Genomic DNA, 18492 nt, shown 5'->3' with positions numbered 1-18492 from the left:
TACATGATGAAATTCAACCTCTTTTTTTGTACTTTTACAACTCACTAGACCGCAGCGCATGAGTATGTGTGTGTTCTTTATTTCCTTTGCCCTTAAAGCCCAAGCGGGTGAAAAGCAAAGCAATCCAATCGAGGCGTGATATTTCCGGGTCCTATGACTTATCAGGTGGTTGTCCGGTGGGAGGAGAGGGAGAGGGAGCGTGTGCTTTCTGTTTGAATACTTTCCTTACTCTCGTCCCTGAATCCAAAACACTTCTGAGTGAATGAGTAGAGGGGACGTGGTTGTTCAAGGTTGCTAAAACTTTCCTCTCTCATAACTGACTTTTGGCAGCATGGCAGGCGGATCCGTGTCGGAGTGTAAGGAGTATTTGTTTAAAGTTTTGGTAATCGGGGAACTTGGTGTGGGAAAGACGAGCATCATCAAGCGATACGTGCATCAACTCTTCTCGCAACACTACAGAGCGACCATAGGAGTGGATTTTGCGCTCAAAGTCATCCACTGGGACAGCAAAACACTAGTGCGGCTACAGCTGTGGGACATCGCAGGTAAGGACGTGTAAATGGATATGTCTTCAAAATAGGTTTCATTTAATAAGCCTACACAGATGCAGTTTAAAGTGTTTGAGCCTTATAAAAGTTCTACGGTTTGTTACTTGTCTCGACAAAAATTAAATAAGTCTTCAGGCACGCACACGTAGCACATGACTCCTGATGGAATGTTGGGTTTGAGAGACTAATGATGGATAGTCCGAGTTCATTCCGAGATTCGGTTCCTTTGAACAGTTCAACTTCTCTTATAAATTATGACGGAATTTGGGTCGTCGCGTTGTCTCCTAAATCCTGACGTAGCACATGTGATTAACATTAAAGCTGCAGTAGGTAACTTTTGTAAAAATGTATTTTTACATATTTGTTAAACCTGTCATTATGTCCTGATAGTAGAATATGAGACAGATAATCTGTGAAAAAAATCAAGCTCCTCTGGCTCCTCCCAGTGGTCGTATTGCCATTTGGAGGAATACATCGCTCCCGGTAAGAAACAACCAATCAGAGCTGCGGTCTGTAACTTTTTTATGTGTTCAAAATTTACAAAATGTATATAATAAGCGAGTACACCATGAATCCATTTTCCAAACCGTGTTTTTAGCCTGTCCTGAATCACTAGGGTACACCTATAATAAGTGTTTATATTCAGACTATTTTAGATTGCTTCGGGGGTACCGCGGCGGAGTAACCCAGTACCTTTGTGATTCTTCATAGACATAAACAGAGAAGTAGATTCGGCTACAATGTTCTTCCGCAAAACGCAAGCAGTTCTGTTTATTAACCGCTAGAGCGTCAAAAGTTACCGACTGCAGCTTTAACCGTTCCAATAAAGATGATAAGCACAATATAAAGTCTTTAGCATAGTTTGAGTTTGTTATTTTACAGTTACATTTTATTAAAAGCCGAAAATGTAAAGCATTTAATGTAAAATGTAAAATGTAAAAAAAAAAAAAAATAAGCTCAACATGTACTATGATTGTTATCTCTCATTTGAAAATTTTCTAAATCTTTTACTTAGTTGTAAACATATTTCCAGGTAATATCATTTGTGACATTTTACCACAACATTTTAAGACTAATCCTCTTACTATCAGCCCACTCACCGGTTCTCGAATCATTATGTTCAAAATAATGTTAAAAAGATTATCCGTTAATTAGAATCGTTCAAGTGACTCAAACCACTTCAAAAATAAAAAATCTTATATTTAATTTATACAAAGCCCCGCACATGACATGCAAGAAAAAATAAATAAATAGTGTGCACGATTTACTAATTCGAGTGAACGAAATAGTAAATCGAGGGAACGCAATAGTAATCGTGTGCACGTTTTAGTACATTGAGGGAACAAATTAGTAAATCGTGCACACGATTTAGCCTACTATTTATTTTTTTCCTGCATGTCATGTGCGGGGCTCTGTAAATGTATAATTCTTAACAAAAAACAAAACAAAACAAAAAAAAACGCTTGGACAGATTCAATGAATCGTTCAGACCACATTAATGAACAGGTTCAGTTGTATCATTGAAAAGATCCGAATCGAAGATCAATTCGGACATTGCCTTTATTCCAGAATCAAGATCTGCTCCCAGTCAGATACTCCAAAGCTACTTAAAATGCAAAAAATTAAATCCTGGCTATATGACCAGGAAAAAACACAAAAATTCAGTTTGGGAAGAATGCACTAAACCTTTTCTTAAAGCCCAGAATAAGTTAGAGCTCTAGCTTGCTGTGATCACGTCAGCGCAAATAATTACTAACGCAATGTAGGTCATGTTGTGACACTAGAGAGAAGTGAGGGGAGCAATATTCTTCATACCACAACTAAGACTTTGTGAGCTGCCTATCTAGACCATCAGGGCCAAGAACGTACTTAAAATGCTGTTTTAACTTACTGGGTTTTGAGACGCAGCCTAAATGTGCACAAGTTTACCAGTCTGCAAGTTATCAAATTCCACATATGTGTTATCTTTGTTGATTTGATGGTACAAACAGACCCACAGTCGCACCAGTGCTGTGTAACTAAAGAGTGAAAAGGGAAGTAAAATCAAGTGTAGACCAAAACCTTGACATGATGTTACGGAATGCAAGCAAGTCATAAAACAAGAATGCATTGTTTGACCTTATGGAATGCAAGCAAGTCATAAAACAAGAATTCTCTCTTTCTTTCATTTTTTTCTTTCATGTGAGATGACAGATAATGAGAGAATTGTGTAACTGCATAGCCTTCAGTTGCTTATGAAACCACATTCTGCAGATTGCCTCGCACACCACATGAAAAAGGAACACCGCTCTTGTAACACTGCTCGTGGACTCTTTATGCACTTTACACACAGGTCTCTACAAATCTGAGATATACCATAAAAGATATACCACAAATCTGTTTAATATGTTACTATGCAATATTTTCCCCACCCATACAATACAGTGTCATACATAATAATAATAATAATAATAATAATAATAGTAATATTTCTGAAATATTTTAACCTATAGACAAAAAATAAACAATACTTTGCAATACAATTTTATTCCATCCATAAATGGATTAGCAAGTAAACCTAAGTTTATTCAGTCCAGTAAATGTTCATTTAAAAAAATGTATTACAATATAAAACTTATACAAATCATTAAAGGATTCCCAGTAAAAAGGTGGACAGGAATCTAGTACTGAATTATACTAGAAGGCCTTTTGCTCATAGTACGGAATATCAATCAGAAGGTGAATGGCATGTAAAAGATTGATTACAACAAGATTTTCAGCAAAGGTTTGATCATGTTTATAATTTAGAGGCCTTAGAAATTAATGTATCAGATATGATCTAGCTTTATAGGGTTAATAATATACTAAATTCACAATAACACAATAACATTTTCACACTTAAGTGACTGTGAGACGTTGGAGAGCTGTCTGTCTGTAATGTCTTCACACTCTCTCTCTTCCCATTGGTAGACCCACACTGCGATCTCTATATTTCCCCAAAGACAGATTATGTCTTTCCACTCCAGTATTCACTGAGTACAATAGGACCATGGAGGCATGTGTAATTCAATATAATGTACCAACTGTCCACAGCAAACTAATGGACAACTAATTTCAGTGTCATGTGCATCAGCCTCCTGTGAAATTGAATCATGAGGATTTGTAAGGCTGGGATGGTTTATAGGTCTTAATAATGATATAACACCTTATCTAAACTGCGCTCTAAAATCTGTACTTTGGCATGATACAAGTATTTTCAAGTTGAAATATATCCTTGATGTGCTCTTTGTATCCATGTTTCTTTAATAGATGGTTTGAATAGACATTGCTACTGGGACAATTACATGGACATTCTGGTTATTCACTAAGCATTTGGACATTTTGAGGACAACGTCCAGGCAATTATGAACAATTAGTACAGGCCCTACAGCCTGGAAAAAACAACTCGTTATGTTACAGGAAGTGGAGATCAAATAAATAAGATTAGGTATATTTTATGTCAAATAAAAAAACATATATAGAGCATGCATATATATTTGTAAAAAGTATAAAACAAAATTGTAAATCATAGAGTGACAAACAAATATTACAGTCCTCAGCCAATGAGCTATAAACTTTGTTTTTAGCCTTTGAAATACATTGACCTGTCTAGTTTAATTTCTGTAGATCTCAGATATGGAGGCAAAGTAATTGTAAACAAGACACTTTTGTTTTAATAGTTCATTTGAGTTTTTCATATAATTTCAAATATACAGTGTCTCTAGCCAAAGAGATATAAAAATTCATTTAAGGGGATTGAGTGCAGTGTTTCATTAGCCATGTATTGACCTTCATATAGTCGCAACATTCTTTTAAAATAGAGATTATGTTCTCCTCTTCTTCATTTCTTTCCCTCTCAGCCTTGTATTCTCTCACACCAGTCAAGGAAAACGTCAACGATGTGTGAATTACACAGGTTGCATTCTTTCAGTCTGTATGTGGGTGCATGTGTGAATGTGTCTGGAGAAAAGCTGGAATACTGTACTTTACTGTGTGGTGTACCATATCACTGATGTACAATTAAAAAACACAGGCTTCTCAACTGCTCACTGTGACATACTGGCCCAGTTCCCAAAACTAGTCCAGACCTGTATGATCCTGGATAAAGTTGATCAGAGTCTGCCCCATTTACGCATTTACTTCTACACTGATAATTAACCCTGTTAATCATGCACATAATTGGTAGCTCAGTGGTACTTATCAAGTACGCTGTTTTTCTATACCCGCACCGACTAGCGATTACGATAATGACCCTGAACTGGATGACTGTAATCAAGGCCTTCTGCAAATACATATGTGTCGGACCCTGACTGATGCCAGGGGGTCACCCACCTACCTTGGCCTAGAATAGCAGTGCTCCAGTGGGGCTGTCTGAAAGGGACACGCTTATTAGGCAGCAGTGGCTCAGTGGTTCATGTAGGTTGTCTACAAACCAAAAGGTTGGTGGGTCAATCCCCTAGTCTGTCTGTCTGTCTGTCATGCTTATTACAGACATGGAGCTTTAAAGAAACTCTTAACCTAGATGTTTTAGAACATCTGTCTGTGTGTCGTTGTGTCTGTCCTTCTGTCTGTCTGTCCATCATCATTTTATCAATCTGTTATTCTTTCATTCTATTTATCTATCATTCTATCTAGCGTGCTATCTATTAAAACCTTTCTTTATATATCCATAAAAGTATTTAATTAATTAATTTAATCTTCGCTTTACATGTTGTTAACTTGTCTTTTAATTATGTATTGATGTTTGAATTGTTTTTGAAAGGAATGTCTTATGCTCACCAAGGCTGCGTTTATTTCACCAAAATTACCGTAAAAAAACAGTAATATTGTAAAATAATATTATATCTTAAAATATAATTTATTACTGTAAAGGAAAAACTGAGTTTTCAGCTGCCGTTACTCCACACTGTCACATATTCATCCAGAAATCAGTCAAGTCAGTCAAATTAATTTATTAGTTTTATTTTAGTTTATTTATTTTGGTCAAGAAACTTTCTAAAATACAGCTACAGTGGTCTCTGTCAGTACTGGGTTCTTTGGTGGTGCTGATTGCAGACAGCCTTTGCCCCAGTGCCGTGAAGCCTGTCTCTGGTCATTAGCTGTACTGTTGGTTGGGGAAGTAATGGTGGGCCAAAGCGTCTGAAGTGTGTTGATGTTCCACTGAGTGCCAAAAAATAAAAAATAAATATGCAGCTGGCTTGTCTGGCTTGGATTGTTGTCATAGCAACACACCCACAAGATTGTTATCTTGATAAAGGCCATGCAGGAGAAACTTCAGGTTGCCATGGCTATGGACAGCGAGTATCCTTGTCTCCCTGTATATGCCACAACCCCCTCTTCCCTCTCACTGTCTTAAGCATGCAGATTAGTTGTGATGTCTGACCAAGAAATGAAACAATAGTCAGGTTACTATAACTATACTATACACTAATTTATTGAAAAATGAATTTCAAAATTGTTTACTTAATTATTTTTTTTTTAAATGATCAGTTTTACTCACATTGCACACCATTTCCTAAAGATGCAAAGATCAGTTGTCTGTAGAGTCTAACAGAATTTCTGTTCCACATAATGCGAATGCAATTATTCCTCATTCAACTAATATAGTGCATTTCATAAAGCCAGTTCCACTTGTTGTGGTTTTAAAAGGAAGCAATAGAAACTGCTATCAGTACTAGAAACTGAATTAACCTTCACTTTCATTAAGACTCACTCAGTGTTGTCAAAACTGTTCATTGTTAATCATATTTATTGTAAATCATTAACTGCTATTGAGCTCTCAAAATGTTGATTGGCCCATCTCTATTGCCATCATGCAGTCAAAGTTTTTGTTTACCTCGGGTCCCTTTTTACTGTTGAGAAACTGTCAGTTTGTGTTGTGCTATATTTGCACATGCTACAGGCGGGTTGACATCCCATCGATTCTTTTGTGAGTTGTAAAGACAAGTCCATGGATTGGTGATAAATGGAGATTGATTCTTGACATTGCTTCCCCAGAGGGGAGAATAAGGTCTCCCACTGCACAATTATCGACACCATCATTTCTGACTCTCTCATTCCCTGCATGGCCAGTTTGGGGCTGCTACATTATTGATCAGAAGCACTCAGAAAATTATGAAAAATAATAAAAATTACCTAAAACCTCACCATCACTGTACCTAGCCTGTCAAAAAGATCTATTGTGGTTGTGCTGCATAATAAGCTCTGTTTTGTCAACCATTGTAAGGATCATGAATTTTAGTGTTGTAAAGGTTTGATCATATACTGTAGGAGAAGGACAAACTTTTGACAGTTGACTCTATCCTGAGCTGCCTTTGATTATTGTTGCTACCTCAAGAAAAGTTTACAGAACATGGAATTAACTGGATATTTCTGTAAACATATCCAGAAAATGTGTTCATAAAGTGGTACAAAATGATATTAACATGGTCTGGAATTAATTAATTATAATATAACTTAAAATTCAGCATTAATTAATAATGTGTTGTTTCAGCTTAAAGTGTTCTGCTCTTGATTTAAAATTCTAAATTAGTTAACTTTTAGTTTAGTTAAATTTATTTTAACAAATGGATTTGAACAAATTTTAAATTATAACTTATTGCAGCAACATTTTTTACACATGCACGCACACACACACACACAGACACGCACACACACACACACATACAGTAAATAAACCAACCGAACAAGTTGGATATGTGTCCTCAGATCAGGCCAATCAGGACTACTTCCCTATAGAGAAAGTAAAAGTCTTAAAAGCATAACTTCACTACAAATAATTTTCACAATCAAAGAAAAGGTGCATTTCTTTTGAATTGCTCGAACTAGATGACCTCAAAAAATGTATTTTCTTGGTGTCTTCATTTTATGCCCCTCAGGGAGCCATGGAGCAGGGAAAGCACCTTTCATTGAGAAACTCTTACATCCCACTGTGACTTTTTCTCCATTAATAAAAGGGCTTACTACTCCATTTGCCTTTTTCATGTCAGGCTAAGCCTCAGCTTTCACACTATTCTCTCTGCAGTTCTCATTTTCTCTTTCGATAGTAGCTGACTTTCTGTGAAGCACTGCAGGGACTGTTGTCTTGCTCAGTCAGATTTCTCTGGTCTTCTATTTTTCTATAAAAGCGCCACACACAGAGAACCGTTAATTCTGAGAAAATGCCAGTTCTCAACAGCATGCGCAGCATATTGTGGCGAAAAGTATTGATCAGCTGTACGATTCTGGCCCTTGGTATGGTGTTGAATTAAAAGCGGTTCTGAGATTTTCTTTCTTGACTTGCTCTGTGACAGCTGGCCCAGCGCACCAAATGTGTTCACAAGTTCAGATGTGTCTGGTCTCTGGGTATTCAGTATCTTTAATTCATCAATGTTTTTTAAAAAAAGAAAGATTTTTAGGGTTTTGTGCCAAAAATGGACTGGGACCCAAAAATTAGGTTCTGTCGTCTTATGTGTCAGCCCTCTGGTGTGTTCACCTGAGGTTAAATGGTCTAAATTTAGACCAGCAATCAAGAGCAATTAGCTGCTGAGAGACCTAAGAAGCTTTTGACATGTGAAGTGCATAGCTGAACGAGCGAAGAGAATGGAACCGAGACCGTCTGGTTTGGTTTGGTGTTCTCTGTTTCAGTGCTGATCACTGGAAACCAAATACCGTAATTCCTCAAATAAAAACCGGTAGTCAAGTAAACGCCGGGCCTCTGATAGCGGCCAGGGGCGTGGTCAACACGGACAAATATGTTATCTGATGTGGATAATCATCAGAGCCAGATAAGAGCCAGACGCCCACTGCTGGAGCGGTCCTTGTTCTCGAGTCAAGAACCGGTTGCATCGGTTTTCGGATCACCAGTACACTGAACTGAGAACCGTTTCTGTCGGATGCATCCGATTTGAGAACTGAGGATCTGATGATACAGCGCATGTGTGATTCAGCGGGAAGCAGACTGACACACAGCGTGTGGGAACCGAACTTGTTCTTTTAGTGATTGATTCTGAACTGATTCTGTGCTAATGTTATGATCTCTGTCCTGGAACGCTATCGCTTTTAATTTAAAACTGTTTATTTAAAACAATTATTTATCAAAAAGATGGAATTAGAAATAAAGGCCCACCTCTAATAAAAGCCTGCTTCAAATAAAAGCCTGTTACCGTCTGCAGTTCAGGTAAATAAAGGCCCCGGGTTTTATTTGAGGAATTACGGTATATACTGTACATCTGAAGGTCTACACGCTATAAACCTACTTTATTGAAATGAATGGCAGGGAGCAAAAATTTAGCCTTAAATTTTTAGACTTAATTTAGCTGTTAAAATCCAGTCCTTGTGGCCCATGTTTTGAGGGCTTGATTAGGGCCTTTACATCTGAAACAAACAACACAAATCCAGAGGCGGACAGTAGTGAAGACATTTTACTTTACTCAAGTAAATTTAAAAAGTATCTGTAGTTTATCAGTGTTTTTCTTTGTTAAACTTTACTTCACTACATTCCAAAGCATAATGTCACAATTTTTACTCTACTACATAAATAAATAAAAGTTGTTGTTTGTTTTACCTTTAATACTTGAGAACATTAAAAATGTAGTACTTTCTTGTACTCAAGTAAATCTTTGAATTATTTATACTTGAGTGAAAGAAAGAAAATAATATATTTCTAATGTATTTAAGTATTAAATGATATTTAGTAAAGTAAAGTTTTCAAATACTTTTAAAGCGGAGTAAAAATACTTCATTTCTGTCCGCCTCTGCACAAATTTATAATATATTTATCAAAACATTATTTCTAATTCTCAGATATGCTTATTTTGTTGCATATAAATCCACAATTGACAGTAAAGCATTGATTTTGAGTCGGGATGCAATAACTAGATTTACTTCAATAATAATAAAAAAGGGTAAAACATGGAATTTATGGACTGCTGCATTCTGTCAGACTTAATTCATCTTAATTATTGAATTCATTAAAAAAAATTGTTTGTCAGTTTGTACGTTAGGAGTGGGGATTCGTTCAGACTCTTTCTGTAAGTTATATAATTATGCCAGTAGATGGCGACAAGTGATTGTCTTGATGAGTAAGTCATTAATTCAACCAATTAATTCAACAACACTGATTCATTCAGTAATTAGGCCTAATCATATGACTGATATTATGGGCGAGCCATTGAATCCTTCACTTAACTTTCTCAGTTTTTTTCTTTGCCAAAACAAAAATAAACAGTAGCAAGGATTCAATATTAACTACTTGCTGTTTATTGAACAGCTCTAAAAAGGACAACACACTTACAATCATACTGTTGGTTGCTAATATTACCATAACAGGATGTGATGACCAGCCATGATTTTTGCAAAAACAGCATTCTCATTTGCATAATATTGCTTGCCTACAATACTGATTAAATGAATTTTACATTCTCAGTTCTGTTTGTACACAGAAATGTCAATATCCTTCAGCTTGTTGTCATAGAAGCGAAAGATTTGAATCTTCTATCTATCTCTCTTTTATCACAAGCACGCACGCACTGCCTCGCCGCACTTCCCCAGTTTCTCTCACACGCCGAAGAAAGAGCGAGAGAGTGAAGAACAAAGCGATGTCAGGCATTACAGACAGCCCTGTGATCATAGTTTTCCTCTGTCTGAACTCTGATCTGAGAGAGTGGTTTGGGCTCTGGCTTAAATGCTGCATAAACACTAGACTACAACGTTCTAGACTCATGAAACTGCTCTGTAGTCTTTTTGTTCCTGCGGGAAACGGCACACTGCCACAAGTCACTGATATCATTCTAATGGGCCTAAGTGACTTGATACTAGTTGTTCACAAAATAGCTTTTAGCTTTGCATACTATTAAAATATACCAATTTAATGCAGCATTATGCAAAAAACTTTAGTTAATCTTGCTATTGTAGAAAAGCATCATTATTTAGTTTACTCTTCCCTGTAAGTGATTGTGTGTGTGTCTATATATATATATATATATATATATATATATATATATATATATATATATATATTTCATATTCATTTTTACTGTTTTGACAAAAAACCACAGGGAGTCTTTAAAGCTTATCTTTTGTGGACAACATTTGGTTCATAAGCACTTCTCATTACAAGTGAACTATCCCTAATCACAGTAATTGTAAATTATAAGTTCAATTAATCGTGACAGGCATAGCGTGTCTCTTTAGTTCAGTATAAGAACCAATCTGGTATCTAGTAAAGCAAGCTTACTGTCTCTTTCTACCATTTTCTCTTTCTCTAATTGCCTATTTCTTGTCACCCTCTTGTTGTCTTCCCTTCTTGTCACCATCTCTTTTTAATGTGTTGTGTCAAAAGGGAAGTCAAGTTTCATTTTTCTTTTAAGCTAGTCAGAATTAACAGCAGTTTTTCTCCATTCATAATATCTCATTTGATCTCTTCCATAACCGCTTTCCACAATGTGCTGTTTAGTTCATTTAGAAATGTATACTTGAATATAAAAGCTTGGTGTATTCTCTTGATTTTTACATATCAAAGCAGTATATGAAATGGCAAAAGCGAGTGTGGTGAATTTAGGTGTGCACTGAGTCAGTTCTTTGATGTGTTATTAGCAACTACCGCTGGGCGAATCTTTCACTCCACTCTTCCTTTTTTCTGTCCATCTAGCTTTCAAAGATTTTGCGTTGTGCTAGGCTTTATCCCTCCCCAGGCAAGATGAACTATGAGACCGAGCAGCACATCTCAGGCTGATTGTGACCAGAATCACTCAGACTTTATGTTCTCTGGGCTGGCACGCAAGAGCAGTATTGGAGCGATTAACATAAACCTGCTTTAATAAGCAACCACATGCTCTCACTAACTCCCAGTATAAAAATGTATGGAACATGTTAGGAAATTAAGCTGAATTTCACTTGGTTGAATTACAATTTTGAAAAAAAAAGAAAGAAAATGCGCACACACACACATGCTGATTAAGCACAACTTATCAATATATCAATATTTGCTGAAAAAAGCACTAAAGAACTGTAGCTGACAAAAACAATGAAAAGGCAATATATTTTTTGTTTTATTTCCATATCATAAGCCAATCACTGGCCATTTTCCAATCCATTTTGAAATCAAGTTCGTCAGTCTGATCGTTTGGTGCACCTGATTATTTATTACAACAACAAAATTAATTATTAAATAAATCTTCCCTTATTTAATCAATTTTTTTATTAAATTAAATTTCAATTGTATTTCTTGTATAAGTATTTGTATTACTTATTGTATTATCTTTTTTGTTATATGTTATAAAATAAACAGTTTAATTTGGCTTAAAAGCTGTGATTGTCATATTTTGTTTGTTACATATTTTTTTGACCTCTCTATGACTCCAGATAATTTTGCTTTTATTATATGTTTGTCTCATGTTTAGGTCAAGAACGCTTTGGGAACATGACCAGAGTTTACTATAAGGAGGCAGTGGGTGCATTTGTTGTTTTTGACATTACTCGAGGCTCTACATTTGAAGCTGTTTCAAAATGGAAGCATGATTTGGACAGCAAGGTGAAACTGGCCAATGGCAACCCTATCCCTTCTGTCCTTCTCGCCAACAAATGTGACCAGAATAAAGATGGATCCAACAATTCCACAACTATGGACAACTTCTGCAAGGAGGCTGGCTTTTTGGGTTGGTTTGAAACATCAGCTAAGGTAATATAAGCTCATTCTGTGTTCACTTAGCCACTTAAATGCTTGTTTGTGCTGGGTCAAACCGAAGGAGAACTTGTCACGAGACATTTTTGCTAAGAATAGAAGCTTGTTACTACCTTTCCTCTCTAATCAGCTCAGACGACCATGAAAGCTGCCATATTAGATCAAGTATTTAAGATGGTTGACATTCTCCAAAGTATTAGGGCCAAAACGGCACCACTGCAGCAGTCTTAAGAACATTAGCCACTCCTCATGGCTGAATCACCAGACATATGTCAAATGCGCAGTGTGCAACTCATCACGTGAAGCTGCAGGATGTATGGGATTTTGCAGCTTGAACTGCTGAAACTTCGCCCACTTATTTAAAAAGCTGATAGTGGCACAACGTTTAGTACATTTAACAAAACTTGAACATCAGATTTTATTGATACAGCTATGTTTACAGATTGACCGAGAGCAAATTGCAATACATATATTATTAATTTTTTTTAAATAATTTACTTTTATTAAAAGGAGTTAGTTTTAGTTTTTAAATTATACTGCCATTCAAAACTTTGGAGTCGTTTAAGATTTCTATTAGAAAGAATTTAATACTTTATTCAGCAAGGATGCACTGAATTGCTCAAAAGTGGTAGTAAAGATGTAAATTTGAAAATTTCAAATAAATCCTTTTCTTTTGAACTTTGTATTCATCAAAGAATCCAGAATATTAAAAGATATTAAGCCGCACAACCCTTTTCAAGTGTGATAATAAGAAATGTTTCTTGAGCACAAAATTATTTACATTTCAAATTATAATAATATTTCTTAATATTATGTTTTTATTGTATTTTTGATCAAATAAATGCAGCCTTTGTGGAAAGTAGAAACTAGAATCTAAAAACATTAAAACACCTGAGCGCAAAATGAACAGTAGTGCATATTTGCTTTTTGACATTAATAGGAATGAAGTATATGATCGGCAGTCTAGATCAGCAAAAACATGTATTTTGAATATTCATGCTACTAATATTTATGATTTATTTAACTATTATTATTGTGTTTGTGACATGGAAGTCACGCTGTCTAGATACGTTTTTTCTGCAGTATGCTGACTTTCACACGGTTTCTATTACAAATGTTTGTCATTCCTGACTAAGATTCATAGTCTCATATTTTACAGTATCAGCTGAAACTTAAACTCTGCAAAAGGTAATGAAATATGTGTGTTGTTTAGAGTCTTACATCAGCAGTTTCTTCAATATATTTTGCACATTAATCTCTTTCAAACACACATTTGAGGGATGCTAGGTGGGTCTGGATAAATCAAGTCGGCTAAAGAGATATTTTGGGATGAGAGAAGAAAAGAGGAACAGAGAGGAGGAGAAGGAAATGTTTGTTTGTTAATTCTGTGTCTTGGTATTTAACTCCCTGTTAAATGTTACCCCTTGAAATCGCATGTTTTGGCTTTAAATATATCTTGATTTTGTCTTGCTACTTAAAAAGTGTTTGTTCTGTTTCTGTCTGTAAAAGTGTCTGGTCTTAACTGTTTAACAGAAGGTGTTTCCATCAGTCTGCATAAGCACATTTCTGAAATGCATCTCTCCATTAGGGACTTAAGCACAAAGATGTCTGGCAGGGAGCTCAGGAACCTGTCGTGTGTAAATGTGTGTGTATTTGTACACATGCATGTTTGTGTATGGTAAATGTGTCCGCTCTTATCTATTGGGATCTCCGCGTGTTCAATCAAGCCTCTGATGCTAACTGATCTAAAGATTGTTTCTGTCTCTCGCTTTAGATCCCCTACTATCACTCCTCTCCCAGTAGACTGCATGTGTATTTTGTTTATGCACCTTGTCCCACTTTTTTGAACAAATGATAGTGCTGTAAAATTATGGAAGACCATTTTGCCTCAGAGTAAAAAATAATAAAGAAATAAAAAAATGATTGTGAGATGACCGATGATAATAGTTGTAAGAAATTGTGATTGTATTTTTATGAGGTAGAAAAAAAGGTTTCAATAGAATATAAAATGCATGAAACTCTAAAAGAAAAATGCATGCATTAAAAAAAAAAAAAAAAACTTTTTAAAGGTTTTTTTTTTAAGTTAAAAAGTTTTTAAGTTGACTAAACATCTGTTAAAATAAATTTATTTTAGAAACCAAATTGTTTTTAAGCATAAATCTGAAGACATTTAAAAGAAGTGCAAATTAAGCAAGTAAACTTAATTGAATTCAATTTATATTCTTTGAATAAAAAGTGTCTTATGCAGAATTTTTGCTTCTAAAGAAAATGTCTTTTAAAATTTTTGTAGACATTTTTAGCAGGTAATCGGGCAAATATTTTGCACATTTTCTGCAGTTTTGTTACACTGTGTGTGGGCAGACCAGTAGCCTACAGGGCTTCTGTGAGCTCTTTAGTTTTAATTGACAATCATTTTAATTTCATAACAACCCTTTAAGTTTTAGGCAAGCTTCTTAATGGCCCGTGTAGATCTCTAAATGACAATAGTTTAAACCATCCTTTCTACAAAAAGAGGTCACAACAGGTCACTGCCCTTGAAAACAAGCAAAGGCAAAGAACACTTTCTGACATGCCTCAAAACGGTCTCATGGTGTTCTTAACAAGCTTGAAAATTCAAGTTATTTACAATGGCCACCGCAAGCAGAAAGTGTTCCATAGGCTCATGTATTTGCATTTTTAACCATCTTGTTTCTCTTGCTCTCCATACTGCTGGACATCAGTTGTCTCATAGAAATGGTAATTGTCTCTCAGTATGGCCGTGCCAGCTGTATTGTGTTCAGAACTCTGGGTGAGTGACAAATACTGATGGTTGGCTTTTGTTTAACCTTTCGGTTTTCTGCCCTTTTCCTCTTTCCCCTTTGGTCTCATTCACTCTCTTCCGCTTTGAAGCCACAGACAGCTTAAGGACAGATGCATGTAAATGGAAAGACAGTATCTTGTCTCGAAAGCGTGATGAGAATAGAGAGATCATGTAGGCGGATGCCATCAATCCAGCTTCATGCTGAAGTACCTCTCAAAGCTTCACTAAGCACTCAGTTTAGCTTAACAAGTTATCTCTATTGACAATTCGGTAAAAGATCTCAGTATTCTGGAAATGTTCCAGTGCTGTTCCAACAAAAGAAGATATTTTGAAGAATGTCTTAGTGTGTTTGTGTGTGTTGATACAGTGATAATCAGTGAGATCCATTGATGTTTGGATGCAGTTGACTTTCATTGCATTTTCAAATACACTTCAGGAAAAAATTCAAGATATCTTCTCCTGTGTACTGCAGAATAAAGAAAGTCATACAGGTTGGAAACAACATGAGGAATGATTTTCAGGTGAACTATCCCTTTATCATTTGTCTCTTTTCACTGCAGGAAAACATTAATGTTGAGGAGGCTGCCCGGTTTCTGGTGGAGAAAATCCTTCACAACGATAAAGGTCTTCCATATGAAGACAACAACGGTGACAAGATTAAACTGGACCAACAAACAATGCTTGCTGAGACCAAGTCAGGTTGCTGCTAGTGTGGACGCCAGGGACCGAGCTCAACAAATCCCCCAGTCTCACCTCATCCCAAACCCCTGCCACAGATCACATACATAACCAGGGTCAACAGTTTTGTGCTCTAAAACGGGAGAAGACATCACTGCCAAAGAACAGAAGATCAGATGAAAACATCTGATGCTTTTAATTTTTCTCTCTCACTTTTATGTGCCTTGTTTGTCTTTTTTAAAAGTGTCAAGCAAGTAACTTCAGTATGTGCTTGTAATACTGCTCAAAACAAATTAAACTAAATGGGTGTCATAGGACCAGGCAAATAACAGTAAAAGTTCTTAGCCAAAATTAGATTAAACGAATGCCTTTGTCTCAGAGGGTGAGCTGTTTTTAATGTATCATGGACTTTTTGGATCTGCTGCTGGGAATCGCAGTTCTCGAGATGTCACTTTATGGCAAAATAGTACATATTCCCAGGGCATTTAGTCTGTAGTGAAGATCCAACCATCAGTCTTGAAGCTCTTACCACAAAATAATTGGATCAAGAAAAAAATTAAAAGAAGATTAATTTTCCTCTATTGAGAGAACTGTAGGAATCATCAGCCTATAAGCATGTACATGTGTGGTTTAGAGAATAAGATCATGTTGGGTTTCTTCAGGCTTGTACATGTTAATGTTAAAATATGTTTATTAATTGTTTTTTAAATTGGTACTTAATGAGGGATCTGAGCACTTGCTCTGTCCATGGCTTTATTCTAGAATTACCTGAAGGCAAACATAATTTAATATGCTGGATTGAATTTGTCGAGTTTACAAATAAATGTTTGTTGCAGTTATAATGACAGAATAAAACTTTTTAAACCATTCATAGTATTTTCTTGTATAATCTCAAAGAATTTGTGAGAGGATGTGCCTTAAAATTTTAAATTCTAACGAAAGCCTAATTATATTATAAATATGATAATATGAAGATTTGTATGCAGTAGTGATTGGTTGTCTTTTCAAAGCAGCATGAAAATTCAGAATGCTATTAAAATCCTGTATTTAATTGCAGTTGAAACATTGCCTTAGGTAATTATCTTAGGGATTAGCTGTGTTAATGCACGTTTTAATTTGCAGGTGTTGTACTACTGCTAGAGTGCCATACATTTCAGAAAAAACTATTCATACAAGCAGTGTTCTTGCCATACGTGTATCAGGCGGTAGATGGACTAAGAATGGGTCATTAAGTCATTATGTTGATTATGTGGGTTCACAAAGGCCTTCTGAACAATTCTTGATTCAACAACTCAACTGACTCATAGAACTGAGAACTGTATTATTCGAATGTATCCGAATTAATCAGTCGGAAACTGAGCATTTTAAGGTTCTAAATTAATATTTGTTTTGTTTGAATGGAACCCACTGAACTGAGACTTTTTCTTAAAGAGAAAAAAAAAAGATATGATGAGATGTCAGCTGTCGCCTGATGACGCAGTTACGTGGTGGCGTAAAAGGTACTAAGCTGATTCAGTTTTTGGAATAGGTTTTTTGAAACGAACTGTTCGAAAGAGGAGAAAAGACACTAGGCTTTTTTCCCATTGCTAAATGATTATACAGTGTTGCAAACTTAGCAACTTTGTCAGACTAGCACTTTTTTTTCTTTCCTTTTAAAACACCTAGCAAGAAATGTAGCTATTTTAAAATAGTTTTTAGCAACTTTTGTAAAGTTTTTCATCTAAATTACACAAAAAGAGGAAACCATTGAACAGCTAGGCAGCCAAGCAGCACACCAACCTGGAGAAGGATGCTTAACAATTCAAATATTAAATATGTATTAGGTTTCTATTTCCAATTGGTCAATAATAAATGCACATTTATGATACAGTGTGTTATTAGCTTGTATATATAATTGTTGTTCAGTCAGGTACACTGTAAGAAAAAATACATGAAAAACTGAAAAGGTACTAGTCCTTTTCTGCCAGGATGTTATCCATTAACCGTAAAACACAAAATGCAATGTGGAATTTAAAACACAGGTAAAACACCCGTGAAAAAAAATGTATACAGATTGTTCCTTTATATTTATAGTACATTTGTGTCCTATTTTTACAGACTTTTTTTGTAGCACACTAACTAACTACCAGTAGTACACTGCTTAAAACTATAATTGTTCAGAATATGCAGCGTTAATAAGAAAATACATAAAATGTTTAACTGTTCAATAATTAAATGTTGTAAAAAATCAGATCATAAATATATTTATATTACTTTTACAATTAAATTTTTATGTTTATAATATTTTTATGTATCCTACGTAAAAACACTGTTATGTGTCATAGTAAGGCAATGACGCAATCACGCAATGACATCACAACGTCGTTTAGCAAATTTGAGCAACAAATCGATCTGCCTTTAGCAGCTTCCCCTGAAAATGAGTTGTCAACTTAATGACAGTGGATAGACTAAAGGTTTTTTGAGGAGGTCAGGGGGAGTTCACTGGCGCGAGTTGGTTGGATAAAGGGCTCATCCTGCGCTCGCTGTCGACAATCCCAAGCGATCCTGTCACCTAGCAACATGGCAAACTTTCATTACTGTCTCACCCTGGATATCTTTTCATATTTATCATTATCTTCTGTGCTTTAGTCAGACAAATGCTGCTTCAAACTATGAACCCTTAGATTAGAAACAAGGCCTACGTACACTCGCAATGTCGAAGTCAATCAAGAAAAAGACTGCACACTCTCCCAGAAAAAGAGTAAGATCTGGCTAAAGAATACAACCTCGCTGTGTTTATGCATTAA

At 35.7% G+C, this 18492-nt stretch overlaps 1 protein-coding gene across 1 annotated transcript; it reads left to right on the top strand.

Moving 5' to 3' along the window:
• Positions 1-8: 8 nt before the first annotated feature.
• LOC127938944 (ras-related protein Rab-32) lies at positions 9-16575 on the top strand. Its single transcript, XM_052535872.1, has 3 exons — positions 9-545; positions 11948-12225; positions 15589-16575. Exons 1-3 carry the CDS (start codon positions 332-334, stop codon positions 15736-15738), a joined length of 642 nt encoding a protein of 213 aa, XP_052391832.1. The 5' UTR covers positions 9-331; the 3' UTR covers positions 15739-16575.
• Positions 16576-18492: the final 1917 nt, after the last annotated feature.

Source organism: Carassius gibelio, chromosome A20, assembly GCF_023724105.1.
Source record: "Carassius gibelio isolate Cgi1373 ecotype wild population from Czech Republic chromosome A20, carGib1.2-hapl.c, whole genome shotgun sequence".
NCBI classification, from domain to species: domain Eukaryota; kingdom Metazoa; phylum Chordata; class Actinopteri; order Cypriniformes; family Cyprinidae; genus Carassius; species Carassius gibelio.
This window is presented reverse-complemented; position numbering and strand designations above follow the sequence as displayed.